At 41.0% G+C, this 21980-nt stretch overlaps 1 protein-coding gene across 4 annotated transcripts in view; it reads right to left on the bottom strand.

The window, feature by feature from the left end:
• LOC131974658 (ral guanine nucleotide dissociation stimulator-like) overlaps positions 1–21980 on the bottom strand; it is a 78192-nt gene that overhangs the window by 18472 nt on the left and 37740 nt on the right. For 3 of the 4 annotated variants that reach the window (XM_059337064.1, XM_059337061.1, XM_059337063.1), the window contains exons 2-9: positions 16180–16484; positions 13275–13349; positions 11638–11831; positions 11226–11350; positions 9902–10117; positions 8114–8217; positions 6768–6852; positions 475–552 (exon numbers count right to left, since the gene is read on the bottom strand). In XM_059337064.1, the coding sequence (XP_059193047.1) occupies positions 475–552; positions 6768–6852; positions 8114–8217; positions 9902–10117; positions 11226–11350; positions 11638–11831; positions 13275–13349; positions 16180–16484 (1182 nt within the window). The remainder of the gene's footprint in view (positions 1–474; positions 553–6767; positions 6853–8113; positions 8218–9901; positions 10118–11225; positions 11351–11637; positions 11832–13274; positions 13350–16179; positions 16485–21980) is intronic. The other variant, XM_059337062.1, reaches the window with a different exon arrangement.

The raw sequence follows: 21980 nt of genomic DNA, 5'->3' as shown, positions 1-21980 counted from the left end.
TCAAACTTATCTTTGTTTGTGGCTACTTGGGAGATGGGGAAGATGGGGCCTTTTCATGTTGTGCTCTAGGCCCCTAGACTGGGGCATAACATAGGAATACAAAAGGTTTGAAGCAAATAAAAAATAACCACTTACTGTGATTTCTTTTTTTTTTCAGTGCAAGAACAGCAGACCAACATTAATGCAAGAAATAATTTTGTGCATTTTTACACTGCACTTTTAAGATTTCATGCTCAAATGCATGTAGTTGTACTGAGGGCCACTTCAAGTGACGGTGCGGGCCGTATGTGGCCCCCAGGCCTCCAGTTGCTCATCCCTGGTTTAAATAGTCTATATAAGTAGTATTTGGACAAACTGCAGTGTCGTCACTGGCCACTAGATGGGGCTGTTGGTGCAGAATTGATGCAGCACATTGTTCAGCAGAATGTGAGTCTAACTGTGATGGGAAAGTATTTCCTGGTTGTGTGGACTCACCAGGTCTCTCTGCTGCTGGTGTCTCCGCTGAGCTCGTTTGGGGTTGATCTCCAAAGTGGCGAACTTTGAGGTTCCCTCCTGCAGAAAAACAACAGCGAGTTTATGTTAAATACACAAAGACGTAAAGTGAAATTCTTCAGATCCTGCCACACATTCCACCTGCAGGGCTATTACCTGCCTTTCTCTGAAAAACAACATCAACAGCAAGGTTTTCTTGTCACTTTCCATCCCTGTCAGCTGCTACAAGCATTCATCTCTCTGTGATCTGTAGTGCAGCTGCAAAACAGCTCAGGCTTTTCAACAGTGTCTAATTTAACTGTAGAAAATGTCTCGCAGGGCGGAAAACCTGGAATAAAGTGAAAAACTGCACACAGCCTCATTTGAAGCAGATGTATACTGAAAATGTATGAGGTTTCTGTCTAAACAACCTTCATCAGGTAGTTCAAGTCACCAAAAACACTCCTAACTCTTCTCTCAGACAAAGAAGAGTCCCTCAGTGGTCCCTTTCGTCTCCCTTACAGTAAAGATGGCAGAAAAGATAACAAAACAAGGATTTGTTCATCTCTAAACGTGCCAGAAAATATCGAGTACGAAATTAATCTGCAGATGCGATGGTTCAAAATGAGATCAAACTTTTCTACGTTGTCAGTTTTTGAACCACTTCAAAAGCCAGAATGTGGCCTGAAACGGCTAGGTAAGACTTGGTTTTAGCTGGAAATGCATTTCACCATGTGATTTTGTTAGTTTTTCATAAGTTGTGAATCACCGTAACCATGAGATGTCCTTCATCCTGCAATCTTAGATGTCCACGAAAAATATTAAGCTGATGGCACACACATGACCGAATGCATGATCAAAGTAAGATAATAAACCTGATTTAATATATACAACTTTTCCATAAAAGTAAAGATCTCACTCTCACAGCTTAGAATGATTTTACAGTGAAAAATCATGCAGGATAAAAAACTAAAAAACTAAATAAAAACTAAAAGACAACAGGACAGGATTAAAAACTAAAAGACTAAAAGACAACAGGACAGGATAAAAACTAAAAAACTAAAAGACAACAGGACAGGATAAAAACTAAAAGACTAAAAGACAACAGGAGAGGATAAAAACTAAAAGAATAAAGACAACAGGACAGGATAAAAACTAAAAGACTTAAAGACAGCAGGACAGGATAAAAACTAAAAGACTAAAAGACAGCAGGACAGGATAAGAACTAAAAGACTAAAAGACAGCAGGACAGGATAAGAACTAAAAGACAACAGGTTCAGATAAAAAATACCTTTTGAAAATACAGCATTTGAATCCAGAAGTTAAATCACAACTTTTGTGTTCTTGACACCCAATTAAACCAGTGTTGTTTTCCTAAAATTAGTCAGTTTTCCCATTACTGACGTTTCCTATCGTTTGTGCAGTTTGAACAGGGGATATATCAGCGTTTGGGTCTCTGGGGTCATGGAGTGGGAACCTCCCTGCATGGATGTTTGGCTGACCTCATCCTGAACCACTTCCAAGAGCTTTAAGAGTGGGTTTTTGGCACACTGCTGCTTTTAATGTACAACCCTGCTTCTGAAAAAGTCAGGACGCTGTGTGCAAAAACAACACAACTCCTGCTAAAACTGGGGAATTAGTTTCATTCTGAATATTGAGGCATTAATTTAGGTTTTGCACGTTCCCAACTCTCTGGATTTGTGTAATTAAATGTAAAAACAGTATTTGTTTACTGCCTTAATACTATTCATGAGCCTTTAACCCTCTGGGCCCACTTTACTTTACTAACCTTTCAGGACTTTTGGGGTGAAAATGTCCACTTCCAAAAAAACAATAAAAACTTGCAAGCCATCAAGTGGCCATGAAGGGGTTTTTAGATTTTAAGTCCGACACTACACAAAAACTAAAAATGCATCAAAATCAATTTTTCCACTAATCTTTGAAAAAACAAATGCCCAGCCAAAAAAAATGTATTATGTTGAAAATAACTAAATTTGTGTGTTTTTTTCTTTGAAAAACATTGTCATCCTGAAACAAACCGGCATTTAAAGGGTTAAAGTCCTCAAAATTGTTGAATGTTTGGTAGTTTTGAACAGGCGGAAGTTGTTTAGGGGGTTAATGCAGAAAAAAGTAGAAAAAAATATTAATAGTAAATTTGTACACAGTGCCTTATAGACCCATTAGAAAAATTTGAATTTGAATTTGAAAATATATCAAGAAAAAAAACCTAGTGGTGACCCCCCAGAGGGTTAAGTGCATGAAACAATTTGACGTCAGTAGTAGTTTAGTTTTCTCATCTAAAATGTAAATTCTGACCATATTTTCATGCTTTGTTGCTGGATGTGAGAGAGGAGCAGTGAGGGGAGAATCCACCCCCGGCCACATTCCTCAGAGTGATGTAATGCCAGGAGGTAATGCTCTGTAACTGGAGCTGAGCGTGTCCAGTGAAGGCAGCCTGGCTGCAGCAGATAGAGCGAACCAGGCGACGCCCCGAGGTGTTCCCTTACATCAGAGCTGTTATCTACACCTGCAGAGGGCTTCTCGTCTGTCTGACGTCAGCAGGGATTCCCTCAGAGGAACCCCGGGGTGTGTGTCACTGGGACACCAGCAAACTACCAGCACCCATCAATGTACAAACAAACATCACTGGATTGGTTTTTTTGCTGAAGAAAACTTAAAAACGTGACAATTCTCAAGCAAGTTTTGGAGTTATGAGGAACGTCTTTTTCTATGATTTCCAAGCCGACATTTGTAGTTGTTTACTTGAGATAATGGTGGATTTTATTTGTAAAGAGTGATTTCCACCGGGCGCGGAACGTCTGCAGAACGACTGCGGCGCGGTCACTGCTGATCGCTGCCACTCTAATCAATGAGACCATTTCTACCAGGTGCGCCACGTAACAGGTCAGTCCGTGGCCTAGAGGTTAGGAATCGGGCTTGTAACTGGAGAGTCACTGGTTCGAATCCTGGTACTGGCACTAAAGTGCCCTTGAGCAAGGCACCTAACCCCCCTGCACAGCTCCCCGGGCGCAGTAATGTGCTGCCCACTGCTCCTTGCATGGTGTGTTCACTTGTGTGTAAAATAGGATGGGTTAAATGTAGAGGTTGAATTTCCCCATTGTGGGATTAATAAAGTAATCTTCTTCTTCTAACGTCTCTGCAGCGACATCAATCCGTAGCATTTCTATTTTCTCTGCTAAACCGCGTCAAGCTCATCAGAGCAGATCGCACCAGACAGGAAATACGACTCAGAATCAACGTAATACACTTCCGCCCCCTTTCAAAATAAGACACAATACGCAATTCATGTAGCCTAAAACTACTTCACATCAACATTACGTTATGACAGGGGGTCCAGATCATCAATCAATCAATCAATCAATCAATCAATCAATCAATCAATCAATCAATCAATCAATCAATCAAAGGGTCTGAGAGGGTCGGAGACACGGACGACAAGAGTCTGATTATTGAAGTGGAACAGCATACAATCATTTATGACATAACACATTGTTTTTATAGGGATAGATGGTCAGATCAACAGATTTAGAGAAGCAGAATAAGCTGTTTTGTTTGCGGTCTCCCGTTCGTTCAGGATTATCGCGTGTTCTCCTTATCTGGCTCGCTACGCTGCCGTTAGGGATAGGGACCGTTGGGGATCCCTAGTCAGAAATGTGAATTTAAAAATATGCGTGTCATGTCTATGTGTTCAGATTTAACCCATTTAGGCCTGAAACGGCTGGAAAAACTGCCTGTAAAACCTCTGGGCGATTTTAAAATATCGCCCTAAAACCTGAAGTTTTTCTGGAAATTCAACAGAAGTGTCGACTCTTCCTACTAAATAATAGATTTCTCAGCCTCTGTAGCAGATAGAAATGAAATATGAAAAAGTATTTGAGAGCTTATAGCTGTTATATCTGAGCTCCCTCCGCTATAGTCGTCTTCTGTCATGATTTCAGTTCTGGAAAAGTCTTTTTTAGTCATTTTGTGTCTTTTTGTAGTCATTTTGTGTCTTTTTGTGTCTTTTTTTGGTAATTTTGTGTCTTTTTGTAGTCATTTTGTTTCTTTTTTGGTAATTTTGTGTCTTTTTGTAGTCATTTTGTGTCTTTTTTTGGTCATTTTGTGTGATTTTATAGTCATTTTGTGTCTTTTTTGGTCATTTTGTGTCATTTTGTAGTCATTTAGTGTCATTTAGTGTCTTTTTTTGGTCATTTTGTGTCCTTTTTTGGTGATGATTTCAAAGTTCTGGAAAAGTCCCATGTTGCATTGCGACACTCCACATGTATTCTGATGCATTTCATTGGCCAAGAGACTGAAAATAGGTGGAAAAAACTACAAATACTACAAAACCACGTTCAGCATCAACTGAGGCAACCAAGCCTCCCTGATGTTACTGTATAAAAACTAACCATTTTTCAAATTCTAGCTTTTTCCAATGTTTGTTGTTGACGTTTCCCAGCAGAATATAAAACATGTAGATTTGCCGACTCATTTCCTGTTCAGTCACGTCTCTCGGCTCCTGCTGTCCTTGCACGGCGAGCGCCGGAGCGAGAAGGTGTCGGCGCCGCTCTGCATTAAAATACTCCATAAATCACACTAATGATGGCAGCAATCTGTCGGCTGCACGGCGCCCACCCACCACACGGTGAGCGATATATGGAGACTGGTCCCCAGAAGAGGGACGAGGTGTTCTCCCTGCAGGACGTGTCTCTGCAGCTGTTAGCAGACAGCCAGGGGACGGACGGGTCACAGAGACACACATCCTGCTGATAACCAGCCAGCTGTCACACCACAGGCCTTACATAACACACACACACACACACACTGATTGATCCGTTTGTCGGAGTAATAAGAGCTGAGCAGAAGCAAACAGCTCCTCTGTCTCATCATTACGTTATGTTTACATGTTTACATGTCTTCCACCAAGATTTCAGTTCTGGAAAAGTCTTTTTTAGGCATTTTGTGTCTTTTTGTAGTCATTTTGTGTCTTTTTTAGTCATTTTGTGTCTTTTTGTAGTCATTTTGTGTCTTTTTTAGTCATTTTGTGTCTTTTTGTAGTCATTTTGTGTCTTTTTTAGTCATTTTGTGTCTTTTTGTGTCTTTTTTTGGTAATTTTGTGTCTTTTTGTAGTCATTTTGTGTCTTTTTTGGTAATTTTGTGTCCTTTTTTGGTGATGATTTTGAAAGTTCTGGAAAAGTCCCATGTTGCATTGCGACACTCCCACATGTATTCTGATGCATTTCATTGGCCTAGAGACCGAAAATTGGTGGAAAAAACTACAAATACTACAGTTTTATTGAATCATTTCAAATAAAACAGTCTACTGCAGAGATCTGAAGTCACTTTGGCTGAGAAGATCAGAAAAATGAGTGGGCAATAAGGATAAAATCATGATATATGTAATTTTATAAGATACAGTGATGCTTTATGAGCCTTTAACCCTCTGGGCCCACTTTAATTTACTAACCTTTCAGGACCTTTGGGGTGAAAATGTCCACTTCCAAAAAAACAAAATAAAAACTTTCCAGCCATCAAGTGGCCATAAAGTAATTTTAGATTTTAAGTCTGACACACAAAAAACAAAAATGCTTCAAAATCAATTGTCGCTAACCTTTGAAAAAACAAAAACAAGTGCCAGGCCAACAAAAATGTATTATGTTGAAAATAACTCAATTTTTGTGTGTTTTTTCTTTGTCATCCTGAAATCAAACCGGCATTTAAAGGGTTAAAGTCCTCAAAATTGTTGAACGTTTGGTAGTTTTGAGCAGGGCGGAAGTTGTTTAAGAGGTTTATGCAGAAAAAAGTAGGAAAAAATATTAACAGTAAATTTGTACACAGTGTATTATAGTCCCATTAGAAAAATTGGAATTTGAATTTCAAAATATATCAAGAAAAAAAACCTTCTTCCAAAAATCATGTCATTTGCAGCTTCACAGCCTAAATTGTTGCCCAGAAAAAGGGAAAAATGACAAATATTGCTGAAAATGTCCTTAGCTTTATGTTTCATATTTTTTGAAATTCAAATGTTGGGAATAAACAGTGTGCAGTACTGACAAACTCAAGTATTGTGATTAAGGATTTAACTGACAATTATGTTCATTCTTGGTTAATCTGCAGATTATTAATGAGTAACTGAGTGTTTGTTCGGTGTATAAATGTCTGAAATTGGTGAAAATGTCCCTCACAGTTTCACAGAACCAAAGACAATGTCTTCAAACTGCTTTCATTTCCTAACCAGCAGTCTAAAAATCATAAATATATGAAGTTAAATAGTTTTTATTATGTCTGTGGCTCACCTTCACCAGCAGCTCTCGGCTCAGAGAGTAGTTGTTGTCGTCTGAGAAGATCTCCGACAGCTCGCGGAAGGTCCTGAAGCTCTCCCTGAGAACACACAAATCAATAGAAAAACATCAGACATATTTTCTATATAGCTGCTACTGTGACCTTTGCATTGTTTTGTTTACTTTTATCTTTTATAATGTACATACTGTAATTAAATTAGTTTCTTTTTTTACTTTTGATATTTTACATTTTCATATTGTAGGCTAGGTCTGATATTCATTATTTTTTCTGTATAATATCACTAGAAACTGTTCATTTTAAACAAAGTTTCTCAATGTAATGACAAAATACTTTCATTTGTCAAGTATTTAATCCAAAAAAAAACAGCTTCACCATGTGAACACACAGACACACACACACACACACACACACACACACAAACACACAAACACACACACACACACACACACACACACACACACCTGAATGACCATAAAACATGCTATATGTCAGAGGTGTGGACTCCAGTCACATGACTTGGACTTGAGTCAGACTGAATTTGATGACTTTTGACTCGACTTGACAAAGAGACTTGCAACTCGACTTGGACTAGACTTGACTTGACCTTGAGCCTTTTGACTTGAAAAGACTTGCTACTTTCCCCAAAACCCAAAGACTAAAAAGTCTGTCCCTTATGCTCCCTAAACATCAGAAGACTTTGAAAAGATTTGGAAAAGACTCCTGGAAGACTATCAGCTCACACCTGCTCACATCTAAAGACAAGTGTTTAGAGTTTTTAGTCTCACACTGAGATTTTAGACAGACTGTCAATCTTTCAGGGTCACTATTTACAAGACTACAACTAGACTCTTTCAGCAGTTTTTTCCTACCATGCAATTTTTTCCCATCATGCTCTTAGTAAAAACTTACAAATGGAGGAGAAGCAGCTTTTGGCTCCAGCTGCTCTAGTGTGTGCAGTGGTTTGTGTTTAAAAAAAGAAAAGAAGAAGAGAAGAAGACGCCACAAAATGCCCCTCACAAAGCTGGAAAAAGGTTTCTGTTTTTATCACATGAAAAGTTGACTATTTTACAGTAAAAATAGATATAAGGAAGAATAAAGGAAAGGAACATTTAGAAATGAATTCATAATATACATTAATGTCCTATTTAACTATAATGTGTTTAATTGAATAGTTACATTCATCAGCCTTTCCATGTTTTTCTTGATACTGATTTTGGTTATTATCAATAGAAATTTAAGACAAAGGGTGGTCTAATCATTTTTTCCATGACTGTATATCCTTATGGAGAGATTATTTTGGCCCAATGCAACGATATGTGTGTGAGTGCTGTGAACGCACCGTGACACCTCCTCCCAGGTCCTCTTGAGGCGGTGGATGGCGTTGCACTGCAGGGCGGAGAGGATGGCTCGCAACGAGGAGAAGTTCTTCAGGATCCGACACTCCTGAACACACAGCGGGACAACCCTCCCGTCAGACACAAACAACCTGACCTTTAACCCTTTATCAGGCAAACAACCATATTTGGTAACTTGAGCGGACATCTATAACAGGTCTCCTCATAGAACCACATGGATTTCTACATCACAGATAGTGACACTGTGACATCTGACCAATCAGTAAATCATACAAGATTCAAGCTTTCCTTTATTGTCATTGTATTAAAAAAGTATACAACTAAATTTACGTGTGCTTCTCATATATAAGGTGCTTTAAAAAAGACATTCAGACATTACGCATATGTAGTAAGTAGTCTAAAATAGGGTTGTCAAAAGTATCGATACTCAAAAAAGTATCGATACTAAAACGTTGTATCCGGATACGATACTCATTTTCAAAAGTATCGATAAACCTAGTAACCCTAATAACCCTATTACTGATGTTATTGTGGCTGGTGGCTCGCATTAATGTTGGCCGTGTTATTATTAGCCGTTAGCCGCAGCTAGCAATTAAAGGCTGACGTCACGTTAATGATTATAAACAACGTAAATAAATAAATAAATCAGGCACGTAGTATGCCCATATTACGTTTATTGACACAGTGTCAGTATACATACGCATAGAGTTAATAAGTTTACATAAATGTTGGTGACTGAAAAGTGTTATTTTCTCTCTTGAAGTCCCAGAATGAAGCAGAGAAAAGTCGACCTGCAACCAAACAGCAACACACACAGCCGACTCTACCGTCTGTGTTTGACCAACAACCAAAATATGTCTGTTAATTTTTACATGTTGCATTTTTCTTGTGAATAAAAATATTTCCTCAATGACTTCCGGTCTGCAGCTGATAATAAAATTGAAGCTAATCTGAGTGTGAGCACAAGAGGCCGTGATCATAGATATGAAAAATTGTCTTAATATTATAGTGTATAGTGTGTTATATCTAGGGTTGTCAAAAGTATCAATACTCAAAAAAGTATCGATACTAAAACGTTGTATCCGGATACGATACTCAAGTATCGATACCTAGCCAAGGAATGAACACTTAAGTTAAGTTTTTTTTTTTTTTTTTTTTATCAAGCTTGCCTAATATTGTGCACAGCATACAACCTCAAAATATTGTTATTGTTTATTGTATTTATTTATTTTTTACACGACCTCAGACCTGAAGCTTGTTATCATAGTTGCAGTTTCTTTTTGCACAACTGTTTTTATTATAAATATTTAACCTGTGGTTCTGTTCATTTTTACATGTTGCATTTTTCTTGTTAATAAGAATATTTCTATTAAATTTTGGGGTCTTTGTTTTTATCCTGGTGGTATCGAAAATGGTATCGAGTATCGAATATTTTCCTACGTATCGGTATCGAGTTGAACATTTTAGTATCGTGACAACCCTAATCTAAAAAGATAATAAATAGTTTAAAGTTAAAAGATAAAGTGGTGATGGATGCAAATGATGTGTTATTGTCTATTTAGGGTTGCTGTGGGAAAGAGACTATAATAAATATAATAATAATAAATATAATAATAATAATGACTCAATAGACCTCGATTTGCAATATAAAAATGAAACATTTTGCAAAAAGTCTTGTAATATCCTCCAATAACACTTCAGGGTTGACATTTTCTATTCCCAGGAGTGTCCTATAAAGGGTTAAACCTTCTACCAGACGTAATAAAACTGACCCGGGCCACGTCGATCCAGCGCTCCAGCAGCCGCGCCCTCTGGTTGGGCTTCAGCGTGGGGTTGCTCAGGCAGGTGGTGATGACACAGTTGGTGACGGAGTTGAACTGGGCCACGGTGGCTCTGATGGTGGGAGCCAGGTGCTCCTTGCCCTTCTTGTCCCGCTGAGACCAGATCCCCCCCAGGCAGTGGTAGGGCACCACCTTCTTAAACAGGTCCTGGGCACACAGAGACGGGGACTATTAACAACACAGTCTGAATAAAAACACTTTATTTCTAGGAGTCAGGCGGCTTAGCACCAGATTTAGGAAGAATGGGGACACGTTGGACAAAAGCACCACATTGTTTCCATACGTAATTTTTGGTAGGAGCCACTTCGTCAAGATTGGAGATCGGAGATGGCACCCATATAAAGTCTATGAGAACCAATATATCTTCCAAGCTACTTGGAAGGTCAATCTTCATATATATTAGTGGCTATCTTCGATAGTGGCAGCGTTTAGTTTTTATGCACCAAATCTCTGGAACAAACTCCCAGAGAACTTGAGGTCTGCTGCAACTCTCAGCTCTTTTAAATCAAGTCTGAAGACTTTTCTGTTTCCATTTTAACCTGTAATTTTTATTCATTCGCTTTTAAATGTTTTATTCATTCACTTTTTTTTATTTTTTTTATTCACTTTTAAATGTCTTCTAATGTGTTTTATGTATTTTAATCTTGCCCCTGTAAAGCACTTTGAATGGCCCTGTGTCCGAATTGTGCTATATAAATAAACTTGCCTTGCCTTCTTCTTATTTTTATTTTTATGCAGCTACGATTTTGAATAAATCTTGTGAACTATCAGTTGAAGAGTCGACCGTCATTCAGCCAGGAATGCTACTAAACGTACATTCAAACCACAAAAACAATAAAGAGCATGTATGTTATGTAGTAAACCAGTAATTTATTAACTTTATGCAAAAAGCAACACGTGTTTTTGACAAGTTACCGAGGTAACTCAGTGTATTTTTTGGCATGTGTTTCTTTGCAGGTGGGTATGCATGCAGGCAGATAAACGTAAACCGCCTTCAAAATAAAAGCACTGCGGTTGTATTGATTTTATAATTTCTGGGTAACCTCCTGCGGGCCAGACCAGGACAGCCAACGGGCCAGATGTGGCCCGCGGGCCGCCCAATGCCCAGGTCTGCGTTAGGTGCATAACCTGAAGGCCACTTTACTGATTTGAATGTGAAACTCTGTGGGAAACAGTGCAGCTGAGTGGCTGTGGAAGTGACCCTGGGTTGAAGGAGACTGAGCCTGTTGATGAAGGAAAAGGGAAACGTCCTCACCGCGTCCATGAGCGTGAACTGCTCCGCCACCATGATGGGGTCAAAGGACAGGAAGCTGAAGGCAGGAAGCTCGTCCTCAAAGCCGCTCTCTTCCTGCGTGGCGAAAGGGCAGCCGATGTGTTCCCCTGAACAGACGGAATAGAAAGAAACACACACAATCTTTACAAACGCTGCGTGGACCTGAGCTCGACACAGACACACACACTCCTGCTCTGCTTCATCCTCTCCTTCACCCTGTTGTGTTTCTCTTATCAGCTGTACAGCCAAACTGTTCTTCACTCTAAGTGTCCCAGCGTGTGGACTGACACTGTGTCTACGGCTACATGAGACATCAGGACAAAATGTTTGCACGAGTCTAAAGAGCGTGTGGCCCCTGTGACTGTGTCCTCCCTCTCCTGTCCTGCCTTCATACCATCAGGATCAGGCTCACACTGCTGTCGGCGGTGGAAGTGGGCCAGCAGGTTGCGTGCGCGGCGCTCCAGGTCGGAGCCGGGGAAGTGGTGGTGCAGGTAGGACATGAGCTGGTGCAGACAGTCGTAGCTGGGAGGGCTCCAGAAGTCCTCAGAGTACTGGTCCAGCCACGCGCCCAGGATGGACGACACTGTGCTGCAACACACAGAAGAACAAACAATGTAAATGCTGGAAGGATTGTTTCAAAAAGGTAAAAAGTCCTGATGTTACTCCTCCTCTTCAACCTGGAGCTGGAACTGCTTGGTTCCCCGTGAGAACGTCTCTGCTCCTCTCCTCTTGTTTTATACTTTAAAGTTCTTAGAAATGACACGACATGATCTCTTTAGGACCCGGGTCCTCTGGATAAATGTCCTGTTCTGTCTTTACTACGTGTTCTACTGGAACAGCTCTCTATGGACAAGGACACTACCGGGTAAAGAAAAAGACAAAGAGAAAGGAAACCTGACCGCAGTTCAAAGGCATGTCTTCTTAAAAAAGACAAAGAAGGAAGGAAGAAAAGAAGACGGAAGGAGGGAGGGAGGGAGGGAGTAAGGAAAGAGGGAGGGAGGGTAGGAGGGAAGGAGAGAGGAAGGGAAGGAAGGAAGGAAGGAGGGAGGAAAGGAAGGAAGAGAAGGATGGAGGAAGGAAGGTTGGAAAGAAGGAAAGAAGGAGGGAAGGAAGGAAGGAAGGAATGAAGGAGGGAGGGAGGAATGAAGGAGGGAAGGAAGGAAAGAAGGAGGGAAGGAAGGTAGAAAGGAGGGAGGGAGGCAAGAAGGAAGGAAAGAAGGAGGGAAGGAAGGAAGGAAAGAAGGAGGGAAGGAAGGAAGAAAGAAAGGAGGGAGGGAGGCAAGAAGGAAGGAAGGAAGGAAGGAAGGAAAGGAGGAAAGAATGAGGGAAGGAAGGAAGGAGGGAGGAAGGAAGGAAGGAGGGAAGGAAGGAAAGAAGAAAGGAGGGAGTGAGGCATGAAGGAAGGAAGGAAGGAAGGAAAGGAGGAAAGAATGAGGGAAGGAAGGAAGGAGGGAGGAATGAAGGAGGGAAGGAAGGAAGGAAGAAAGAAGGGAGGGAGGCAAGAAGGAGGGAAGGAAGGAAGGGAAGGGAGGCAAGAAGGAAGTAGGAAGGAAGGAAGGAAAGAAGGGAGGAAAGGAAGGAAGGAAGGATGGGGAGAGGAAGGAAGGAAGGAATTTATTTAAGCAATGTTTTGAATGCAGAAACCTTCAAAAATATAATAACTTAGCATTAAGCTTGAGCTAACTGTAAGCTAATAATGTCATTTAAACACATATTTGATTTCTAATACTGCAGCAAGACACTAAGACTGAAGAGAATAAGAGTGATAAACTACTGGAAGTCCTGAGGTTTAAACACTAATGACCTGTTTTAGTCAATCTGAAGCAGTAAAAGTGTTTTTTTCTCTCTGAGATTTATTAGCTTTTTATCAGTTCATGAACTGTGTTCTATCAAAGTGGTGCAGCAGCAGTCTGACAGGTGTCGAGCAGAAGAAACATGAAGCTTCAGACTGTGCCGTCTCCCGTTAACTCGGGGAGGAGCGGAGTGTGATTAATGCTGGCAGCTCGGCGCTGAAGGTCGCAGCACACTCACTTTCTGAGCTCCGTGCAGTCGTCCTGGGAGACTCTGTGAGCCGCGGCCGCCGGGACGTTCTGCAGCTTGGCATACCTAAAGACACACACAGGACCAGTGTTGAGCAGCCACATGAAGGAAACAACATCATTTCAATCCTGAAAACTTAATTCAATAAGGCATACGCTCAACTTGTGACAAATAGGACTGTGTGTCCAGTGTAGCAGATAATAGAAGGAACAGGTTTTAGAAATTAAAATAAAATAAAAACATAGCTGAAGATCCTCCTTCGTAGGATGTGAACCACTCATATCTTCCCCCCAACACCTAAAATCTACCATTGACTTTATTGACCAAAACATATTTCTATTGAACATTTTTAATAAGAATTGAGTGTCTCCACATCAAGAAATACATTATAATGTCTGTAGGAGACGGCTTTTAATTGTGATATATTTGTGGAAATGACACAAAATCTGACCTAGGATTTTTTTTTTTTTTTTAATTGTTAAACTTATTAGAGTTTTTTCTGACTTTGAACCCCTGCCCCTCTATAATCATGTGCACGTCCCTGCAGGTTAGGTTACTTGACACCTGCTTAAGAAATACTAATGCATAATAACTCAGCACCAAATGCAGCCATCACATTCAAATGCTCAACCAATACTGTTTTACAGGAGGAGGAGTTTCATTTTTTTGCATTTTTAAGCCCCAAAAACGCCGTCGCCGTCAAACGAAAGGCATATCTGATCAAATATTTTGTTTTCACCTGAGAGCATTGTCTTGTAAACAGGCCCTAAAGAGGGGACAGATCTAGTCCAAGAGTGATTTTACTTTCTGAGATTTTATCATCATCTGTGAAAATATTTCAAAGGAAACAAAGACTCATTTTGTAGAAATATATATATTTTTTTCTTCTTTCTCTGATCATCTTGTGCCCCTTAAGCCAGTGGTTCCCAACCTTTTTCTTGAGGGACCCACATTTTTACCATTGTAAACTTTGGTCGACCCCCCCATTGTCCATTGCTTCTATGAAGCCGAACTCAATGTGACTGTCATGGTACCCTCTCTTTTTCTTTTTGAGATACTCAGCATTTTTGTCTCTCTGACGCTTCGCCATTAGCTCTGTGTTTCTGTTGTTAGGTGAGGTTACCGCTAGGTGAGGTTACCACTAGGCGAGGTTACCGCTAGGTGAGGTTACTGCTAGGTGAGGTTACCGCTAGGTGAGGTTACCGCTAGGTGAGGTTACCTCTAGGTGAGGCTACCGATAGGCGAGGTTACCGATAGGCGAGGTTACCGCTAGGTGAGGTTACCGCTAGGTGAGGTTACCGCTAGGTGAGGTTACCGCTAGGTGAGGTTACCGCAAGGTGAGGTGACCGCTAGGTGAGGTGACCGCTAGGGGAGGTGACCGCAAGGTGAGGTTACCGCAAGGTGAGGTTACCGCTAGGTGAGGTTACCGCAAGGTGAGGTTACCGCAAGGTGAGGTTACCGCTAGGTGAGGTTACCGCTAGGTGAGGTTACCGCTAGGTGAGGTTACCACTAGGCGAGGTTACCGCTAGGTGAGGTTACCGCTAGGTGAGGTTACCGCTAGGTGAGGTTACCGCTAGGTGAGGTTACCTCTAGGTGAGGCTACCGATAGGCGAGGTTACCGATAGGCGAGGTTACCGCTAGGCGAGGTTACCGCTAGGTGAGGTTACCGCTAGGTGAGGTTACCGCTAGGTGAGGTTACCGCAAGGTGAGGTGACCGCAAGGTGAGGTTACCGCTAGGTGAGGTTACCGCTAGGTGAGGTTACCGCTAGGTGAGGTTACCACTAGGCGAGGTTACCGCTAGGTGAGGTTACCGCTAGGTGAGGTTACCGCTAGGTGAGGTTACCGCTAGGTGAGGTTACCTCTAGGTGAGGCTACCGATAGGCGAGGTTACCGATAGGCGAGGTTACCGCTAGGCGAGGTTACCGCTAGGTGAGGTTACCGCTAGGTGAGGTTACCGCTAGGTGAGGTTACCGCAAGGTGAGGTGACCGCTAGGTGAGGTGACCGCTAGGGGAGGTGACCGCAAGGTGAGGTTACCGCAAGGTGAGGTTACCGCTAGATGAGGTTACCGCTAGGTGAGGTTACCGCTAGGTGAGGTTACCGCAAGGTGAGGTTACCGCAAGGTGAGGTTACCACAAGGTGAGGTTACCGCTAGGGGAGGTGACCGCTAGGTGAGGTTACCGCTAGGTGAGGTTACCGCAAGGTGAGGTGACCGCTAGGTGAGGTGACCGCTAGGGGAGGTGACCGCAAGGTGAGGTTACCGCAAGGTGAGGTTACCGCTAGATGAGGTTACCGCTAGGTGAGGTTACCGCAAGGTGAGGTTACCGCAAGGTGAGGTTACCGCAAGGTGAGGTTACCGCTAGGGGAGGTGACCGCAAGGGGAGGTGACCGCAAGGTGAGGTTACCGCAAGGTGAGGTTACCGCTAGATGAGGTTACCGCTAGGTGAGGTTACCGCAAGGTGAGGTTACCGCAAGGTGAGGTTACCGCAAGGTGAGGTTACCGCTAGGGGAGGTGACCGCAAGGTGAGGTTACCGCAAGGTGAGGTTATCGCTAGGTGAGGTTACCTGTGTATACTGCAGGAGGGAAGTTACACATGTCCTTATTCTTGCGGTATAGCCTTTATTTTTAAACTTTTCTACAGTGATTTTTCTATTTAAATAAATGAATAAACGTTTAATGTAGCCCTTATTTAGTTGTTTTTGTCCCACTAATGAATTAAATGCTGACTCATCTATATTTAACACATTAGATTTATTACATCCCTTAAAATCAAGAGGGCTTCACGACCCCCCCATGGATCTTTGGCGCCCCCTGGGGGGGTCGGGCTCCCCCTGTTGGGAATCCCTGCCTTAAGCTAACCCCCCCAGGTGCACAGACAGACAGGTGTGTGAGCGTACCTGTTGAGCAGGAGATCCAGCACCTGCTTGGTGGAGGCGAAGGAGCGGTAGGTGCAGAGGAAGATGGTGACGTAGGTGGAGTCTTTGCCCCTGAACGCCGACACCATGTACTCCACCAGCCTCTCCAGCGTGCCGGCCTTGATGGTCCGCACCTTGCAGGTCTCGTAGAGGCTCAGGGCCGAGTCGGTCTCCACGCCCAGCCACCGCTGCCCCTTACTGGCCGACTGGTGGAGCTGCACCTTCCGCAGCGTGATGGTAAAGACGGCGTCCTCCTCGGCCTCCTCGCCGATCTCCTGCGTCGAGCTCTGCGGGACAAAAGAGGAAAGAGGAAAATTAGACGTTTTACTTGATCTCAGTAAGGGTTTTTCATGTTGGAACAAGCTCTTCAAATATGTGCTGTGAGCAGATTAGAGGGAGGTGAAGACAGAGAGAAGATGGCACCGTTACCATGCGGAACGTGGAGTTAAAAACGGCCGACATCTCATTTTGGGACGAAAGCCTTTAATTATGAGCATCTGTGTGACCCGGCGCGCTTCTTTTTGGTCTCTCTCTGTGAGTCATACTGTGTGAATCATGTGCGTGGCCGTGCACAAACAAACAATAGCTTGTTACTAAACAGAGCTTACTGGATAACTGGCACTACAATACAAGCTGCAGCCTGTATATACCCAAACAGGGAATTAACACAAGCCGCTTGTTGCATGAATGAGAGCTCTGTAGGCCGCCTGCATGTCACCATCGCTGCATTTTGTTGTTGTTGTTTTCTCTCGAACATGAAAAACAAAACATGCAACAAACCACCACAGTGATGTTGACAGAGATGCTTTCTTTAACCAACAGCAGCGCGTCTCTGCAGCGGCTCTAAACGCCGTTACACAACAGAAACCAATCAACGTTATTAAAAGTCTGCTTGAAGGCAGAATAAGCCGAGTGACTTCTGACAGATTACAAGTGAAACCGGATCTTTTTTTGATCCTTTACTTTGAAAGACAAAGCTCTAAAGTGGAGCTGTAATAATTAGTTGATTCATTGATGAGCTGATTAGCAGTTAATGACTGTGAACGGCAGCTATTTCCAAAACTCATTAATCGTTGTTTTAACCCTCTGGAGTCCACAAAATCGCCGGAGCACGACTTCTTCATGACGTCAAAACCTATAATGAAGCAGCGTGGAGCCCTGCTGTCAGCTTTTCTCTAAAGTTTTGGCTTTTCCAGAAGTTTCCATGTCCAATTTGGTGCGTCAACTCTTTTTTAGCGAAGGTAAAAATCACCACAACCAAGTGTAAAGTGTTATTTTACCTTTTCTTGTAGATATTTTCGAATTCTGCAGTGTGCATTCAGCCTTTTTAATGTAATATTTTATGTTTAATGTTTTTTGTGTGTTTTTTGTATTTTGTTGTACGTTTCTTTAATTTTTTGTGTTTTTGTATTTTTTGTCAATTTTTGTTTTTATGTGTTTTTTGTCATTTTTTGTGTGTTTTTATGTGTTTTTGTCATTTTTTACGTTTTTGTGTTTTGGACACAGCTTGGACTGAACTGCAGGCTGTTTACACAGAGCTGAGAGGAGAGGACAATTTGGAAGTAGAGATAGCACCTGGAGCCCCATTTTTTCCGGAAATTGGTAACATTTGTGGTTTTTTGCAGGTTTTTTTGACAATTTTAGGACATTTTATAAACCAAGCAGATTACTTTAGTTGCTTAATATGTGGATATATATATATATATATATATATATATATGTATGTATACATTTGTTACATTTATGGTATTAGTATAAATGTGGACATTAACAGCAAAGAGATAGAAACCTGAATTGCATAAACTGCACAAAAGACTGAACGAAACCCTGAAAACAAACATCAGCTGTTTACGAACATGAGACCGAAACCAGTCACAGCATCAACATGAGCAGGTCAAAGTCACTGATAGTGTGGTGTTGACTTTGAAGGCCTTCTAGTACTATGTTTTGATGTTTTGGCTACTAGTGCAGATATAAAGGCATTAAAAGATACAGAAAAGCTTGAATTTGGTCAAAATCTTCTTTTATTACCGGGACAAATGAGTTACTATGGGCTAAACAAAATTAACTTCCCTTAAAACATATTTTTAACTTACATTATCTTCCTTTTTATTGGAGTTTGAACTTTTTTGTAATATTAAATATCAAGTTTAATCACTGAAAAATATTACACCTCGCAAGTATTTCTTATATTTCCAACATAGAGAGGTTCAGATCCATGTTAACACTCTAAAACCTGCTAAAAGCCAAACACTTCATACTAAAAAGACTAAAGCTGCCTGCTATCAATCAAGAATTACAAAATCTCTTTACAGTTTTATGCAAACATTTCGTACAACTTAGTAGCCTAAATTTAAAGTTGTATATCACTCATTTGTGTGCAACAGCTTGCTTTCAATCAGCCGTCTGTGCAGATAAACCAGGCCAGTGTGCGGCTGCTGAACACGTCTAACAGAAATAGCGGAGCTGCAGCGGTGTGAATCATTAGAGCCGCGGCCTCGGCGGAGGGCTGCTATGTAATCTGGCGAGCCTCAGCCATCCGTCACGGCCTCCTGCTACAGCAACCTGGGAGCATTAGTCATCAGAGTACATTTCCAAGCCTCAGTGTGACTCCCTGCGCCTCGCTGCCTACTTTTTTTTTTCTTTTTTTGGTCAGGGATCTATTCGGTAACATCTCAGTCAGCGCCAAGTCCCTCTGTTGTGCCTGTGTTACCATGGAGACAAGCTCAAAACGAGGATGGCTGTGAATTTGGAAAAAGTGATACAGTATCTTCGAGCCCTGCTACTGGTCTTACACTGAAGATTAGTGTTGTGGACATGATTTATAAAGAGTTTAACATTCTCTGTTTTGTCACAAATTACATAAAATATATAGAGAAAATGATATAATATGGTTCAAACCAAAGAATACAAGGTAAGAGAAAAATGCTCTCTTCCTCTCACTCTTGTTTTCTTTATAAATAAGTTGGGAAATTGAAGCCAGAGTTAAATGACATCAGTGAATTATATTTGTTCTCAGAAACATGAATTGTTCACAATAATGTGATTAAACTGGTGCTGAGGGTTGCACTGAGGTCAGCTGTAGATTGACTGTCAGACATTACTACATTTTTATACTGTAGGTGTTAAGAGATGGAAAAGATGTGTGTGCTAGAAATAATTATTTTTGTTGAAAAAGTAGAATTTGCTGTTTTGTGTTAAGATTGGTTCAGACAAAATATTGCATTTGGTAAAAAAAAATTCTCAAAAGTATGTTTAAATATTGCACTGGTATAATTGACAATGAATAAACATTGCATTCCACTAAAAAAAGTAATTTAAATAGATTATTTATGATTAGAAGTAATGATAAACAGGAGAAGAGTTGTTCGTGAGGTGAATTTACTGACTTGGAGCTCTGATTAGTTGGTGAGAAGATGTTGGAAACTGGAAATGTGCTACTTTTCTGAGACTTTCAGCCTTTTCTTTTTCCATTATACTGCTATAAAGAAGAACTGCCATCATGGCAGCTTCGCTTTTTTACACTGAACCAAATAACCGCAGAATACTGCTGCCCCCAGTGTCGGATTTTAGACGACATGTTGGTATTTCTGGAGCAAAAGAGGCATAACGTACAACACAACATCGTCAGCGTATAGTGTGACCAATTCTTCTTTTGTTCTTTACTTCTATGATACAGAGTGTTATTGAGTATATTAATACTAAAACGTGTTCTATTAAAACTCAAAGATCATAGATTTAACCCCCGGAGAAACTACATGAATCAGGCCAGAACAGTGACATAGTGAGGCTGAACCGACCATCTCCTGAACACTGAATAATACAAATATTGGATTCAGAGATACAGGGTTTCATGATTTAATATGGTTAAGACTCAAGGACTCTTTTGTGCACCAGTCAATCCTTAAACAATTATGGAAATGAATCCCAGATCAATTGTATGTTTGGGTTTGACTATATTGTCGTATATTGTGATTGTAATATTATGTTTAATGTATTTGTGTTTCTTGTTGCGAATGGAGCTGCTGTGTTGCTATTTTTTGCACAATGTGAGATTTTTATTAATGTAAATTTGAATGCAAGCACATTTGGAGGATGACACATGCAATTTGATTGTGCCTGCACAATGACAACAACATTCTTGAATATAATTTAACTGAATAATGAAAACAATTGTCACTACTTTTCTTTAACCCTCCTGTTATGTTGCGGTCAAATTGACCCATTTCAAACATGCACTGAGAACCTGAACTTCAGCCACCTCGTTCCAGCGTGTGTTACAGCAGGAGGGTGTGTGTGACAGATAAATGGCGAGAGCGGAGACAAACCCCTGGCCTGTTGTAAATCCTGCGGAGCATAATGGTGAGGCGCAGCTGCAGCCGAGGGCCTTGACAGCAGGAGAGGTGCTTATCAGCTCCAACCACAGAGGCCGCGCTGCTATCGCTGCAAACCCTGAGAAATGCAGCGCTCAAGGGCAGCGCCGAGTCAATTCCCACCATAATGCTCCTATTCATCCCTGTTGCCATGATAACCAAACTCTCCCTGCTGCTTGGACAAAACACGGATCAATCAATACTTCAAACAAGACTCTTTACACTTAAAGAGAAACAATAGAGATGACATTGGCCGAGGCCTTTTGAATGTTAAAAATAGGGCTGGGCGATATGGACCAAAAGTCATATCCCGATAAATTTAGGCTGAATATCGATATACGATATATATCCCAATATTTTTATCGCAAAGTGAGAGCAAATGTTCAGTCAAAGTCAAATATGACATGTCACAAGTAGTTTTATTGAAACCGTTTATTTAAGTGAACATAAATACTGTATGACAATAGGAGAACCTTTTTTAAAATCAAAGCTCCATAAATTGCACATTTAAATAAAACAATATCTTAAATAAAAATAGCCTATTAAATAAAATAGTCAATATTTTTCTGTAATAAATATATTTATATGAGAAAAGAATAAACATTACAAAATAACTTAATATGCCAAACCCTAGTGAGGGCAGCATTTTACATATATATCCAAAAGAAAGAAAATTGAACTATATCGATATATGCAATATGGTCTAATTCCATATCACATTTAAAAATATATCTTTTATATCAATATATCGCCCAGCCCTAATTTGAACTGAGATTTGGTTATTTTCCCTGACAGAAGCATTCATCACACAGAAATTTATATATTGCCCAGCCCTAGTTAAAAATATCCTAAATTAGAAAAAGTGGAAACAAGCAGAAACTTGAAGTGAAGAATCTCACATCCAACCAGAAGAGAAAACTTCAATAAAAAAAAGCTTCAACATTTTAAAGTCGGTCTTAAATCTAAAGAACACGGTTTCTACTCCCAGCTGTCGATGAGGGACTCTTCTCTCTCAGGGTCTTTGGAAATCTTTGTTTGAACCAACAACTTGATTCATATTGAGTCTCTAAAGCGTACACAATCCAAAAACCTCTCTGGGGTCATTAAAAAAAAGTGAAAAGCACTTTACAATTCAATCAGGGTTGCAGTTTTTTTAAGTTTCAGACTCCATCAGCTGAACAAGCTGAACATCCATCTTGAACTGGACGCGAAAGTAGATTAGAAACTTTGTGTAAGTAAAAGGGAATTCCCTCTGACACTTCTTCTTCTTCTCTCTTTTTTTAAATAAAAGATTGTCTCGCATTCCTTCAGCCTGACTCAGAGCTGCTTAGTCAACCAGATCGGCACCATCCTGGTCACAAACTCACAGGAAGTGGCTTCTAAAGATAGGCAAGCCTGGAGCAAGAAATA

This window comes from Centropristis striata, chromosome 7 (assembly GCF_030273125.1).
Source record: "Centropristis striata isolate RG_2023a ecotype Rhode Island chromosome 7, C.striata_1.0, whole genome shotgun sequence".
In the NCBI taxonomy this organism is placed as follows: domain Eukaryota; kingdom Metazoa; phylum Chordata; class Actinopteri; order Perciformes; family Serranidae; genus Centropristis; species Centropristis striata.
This window is presented reverse-complemented; position numbering and strand designations above follow the sequence as displayed.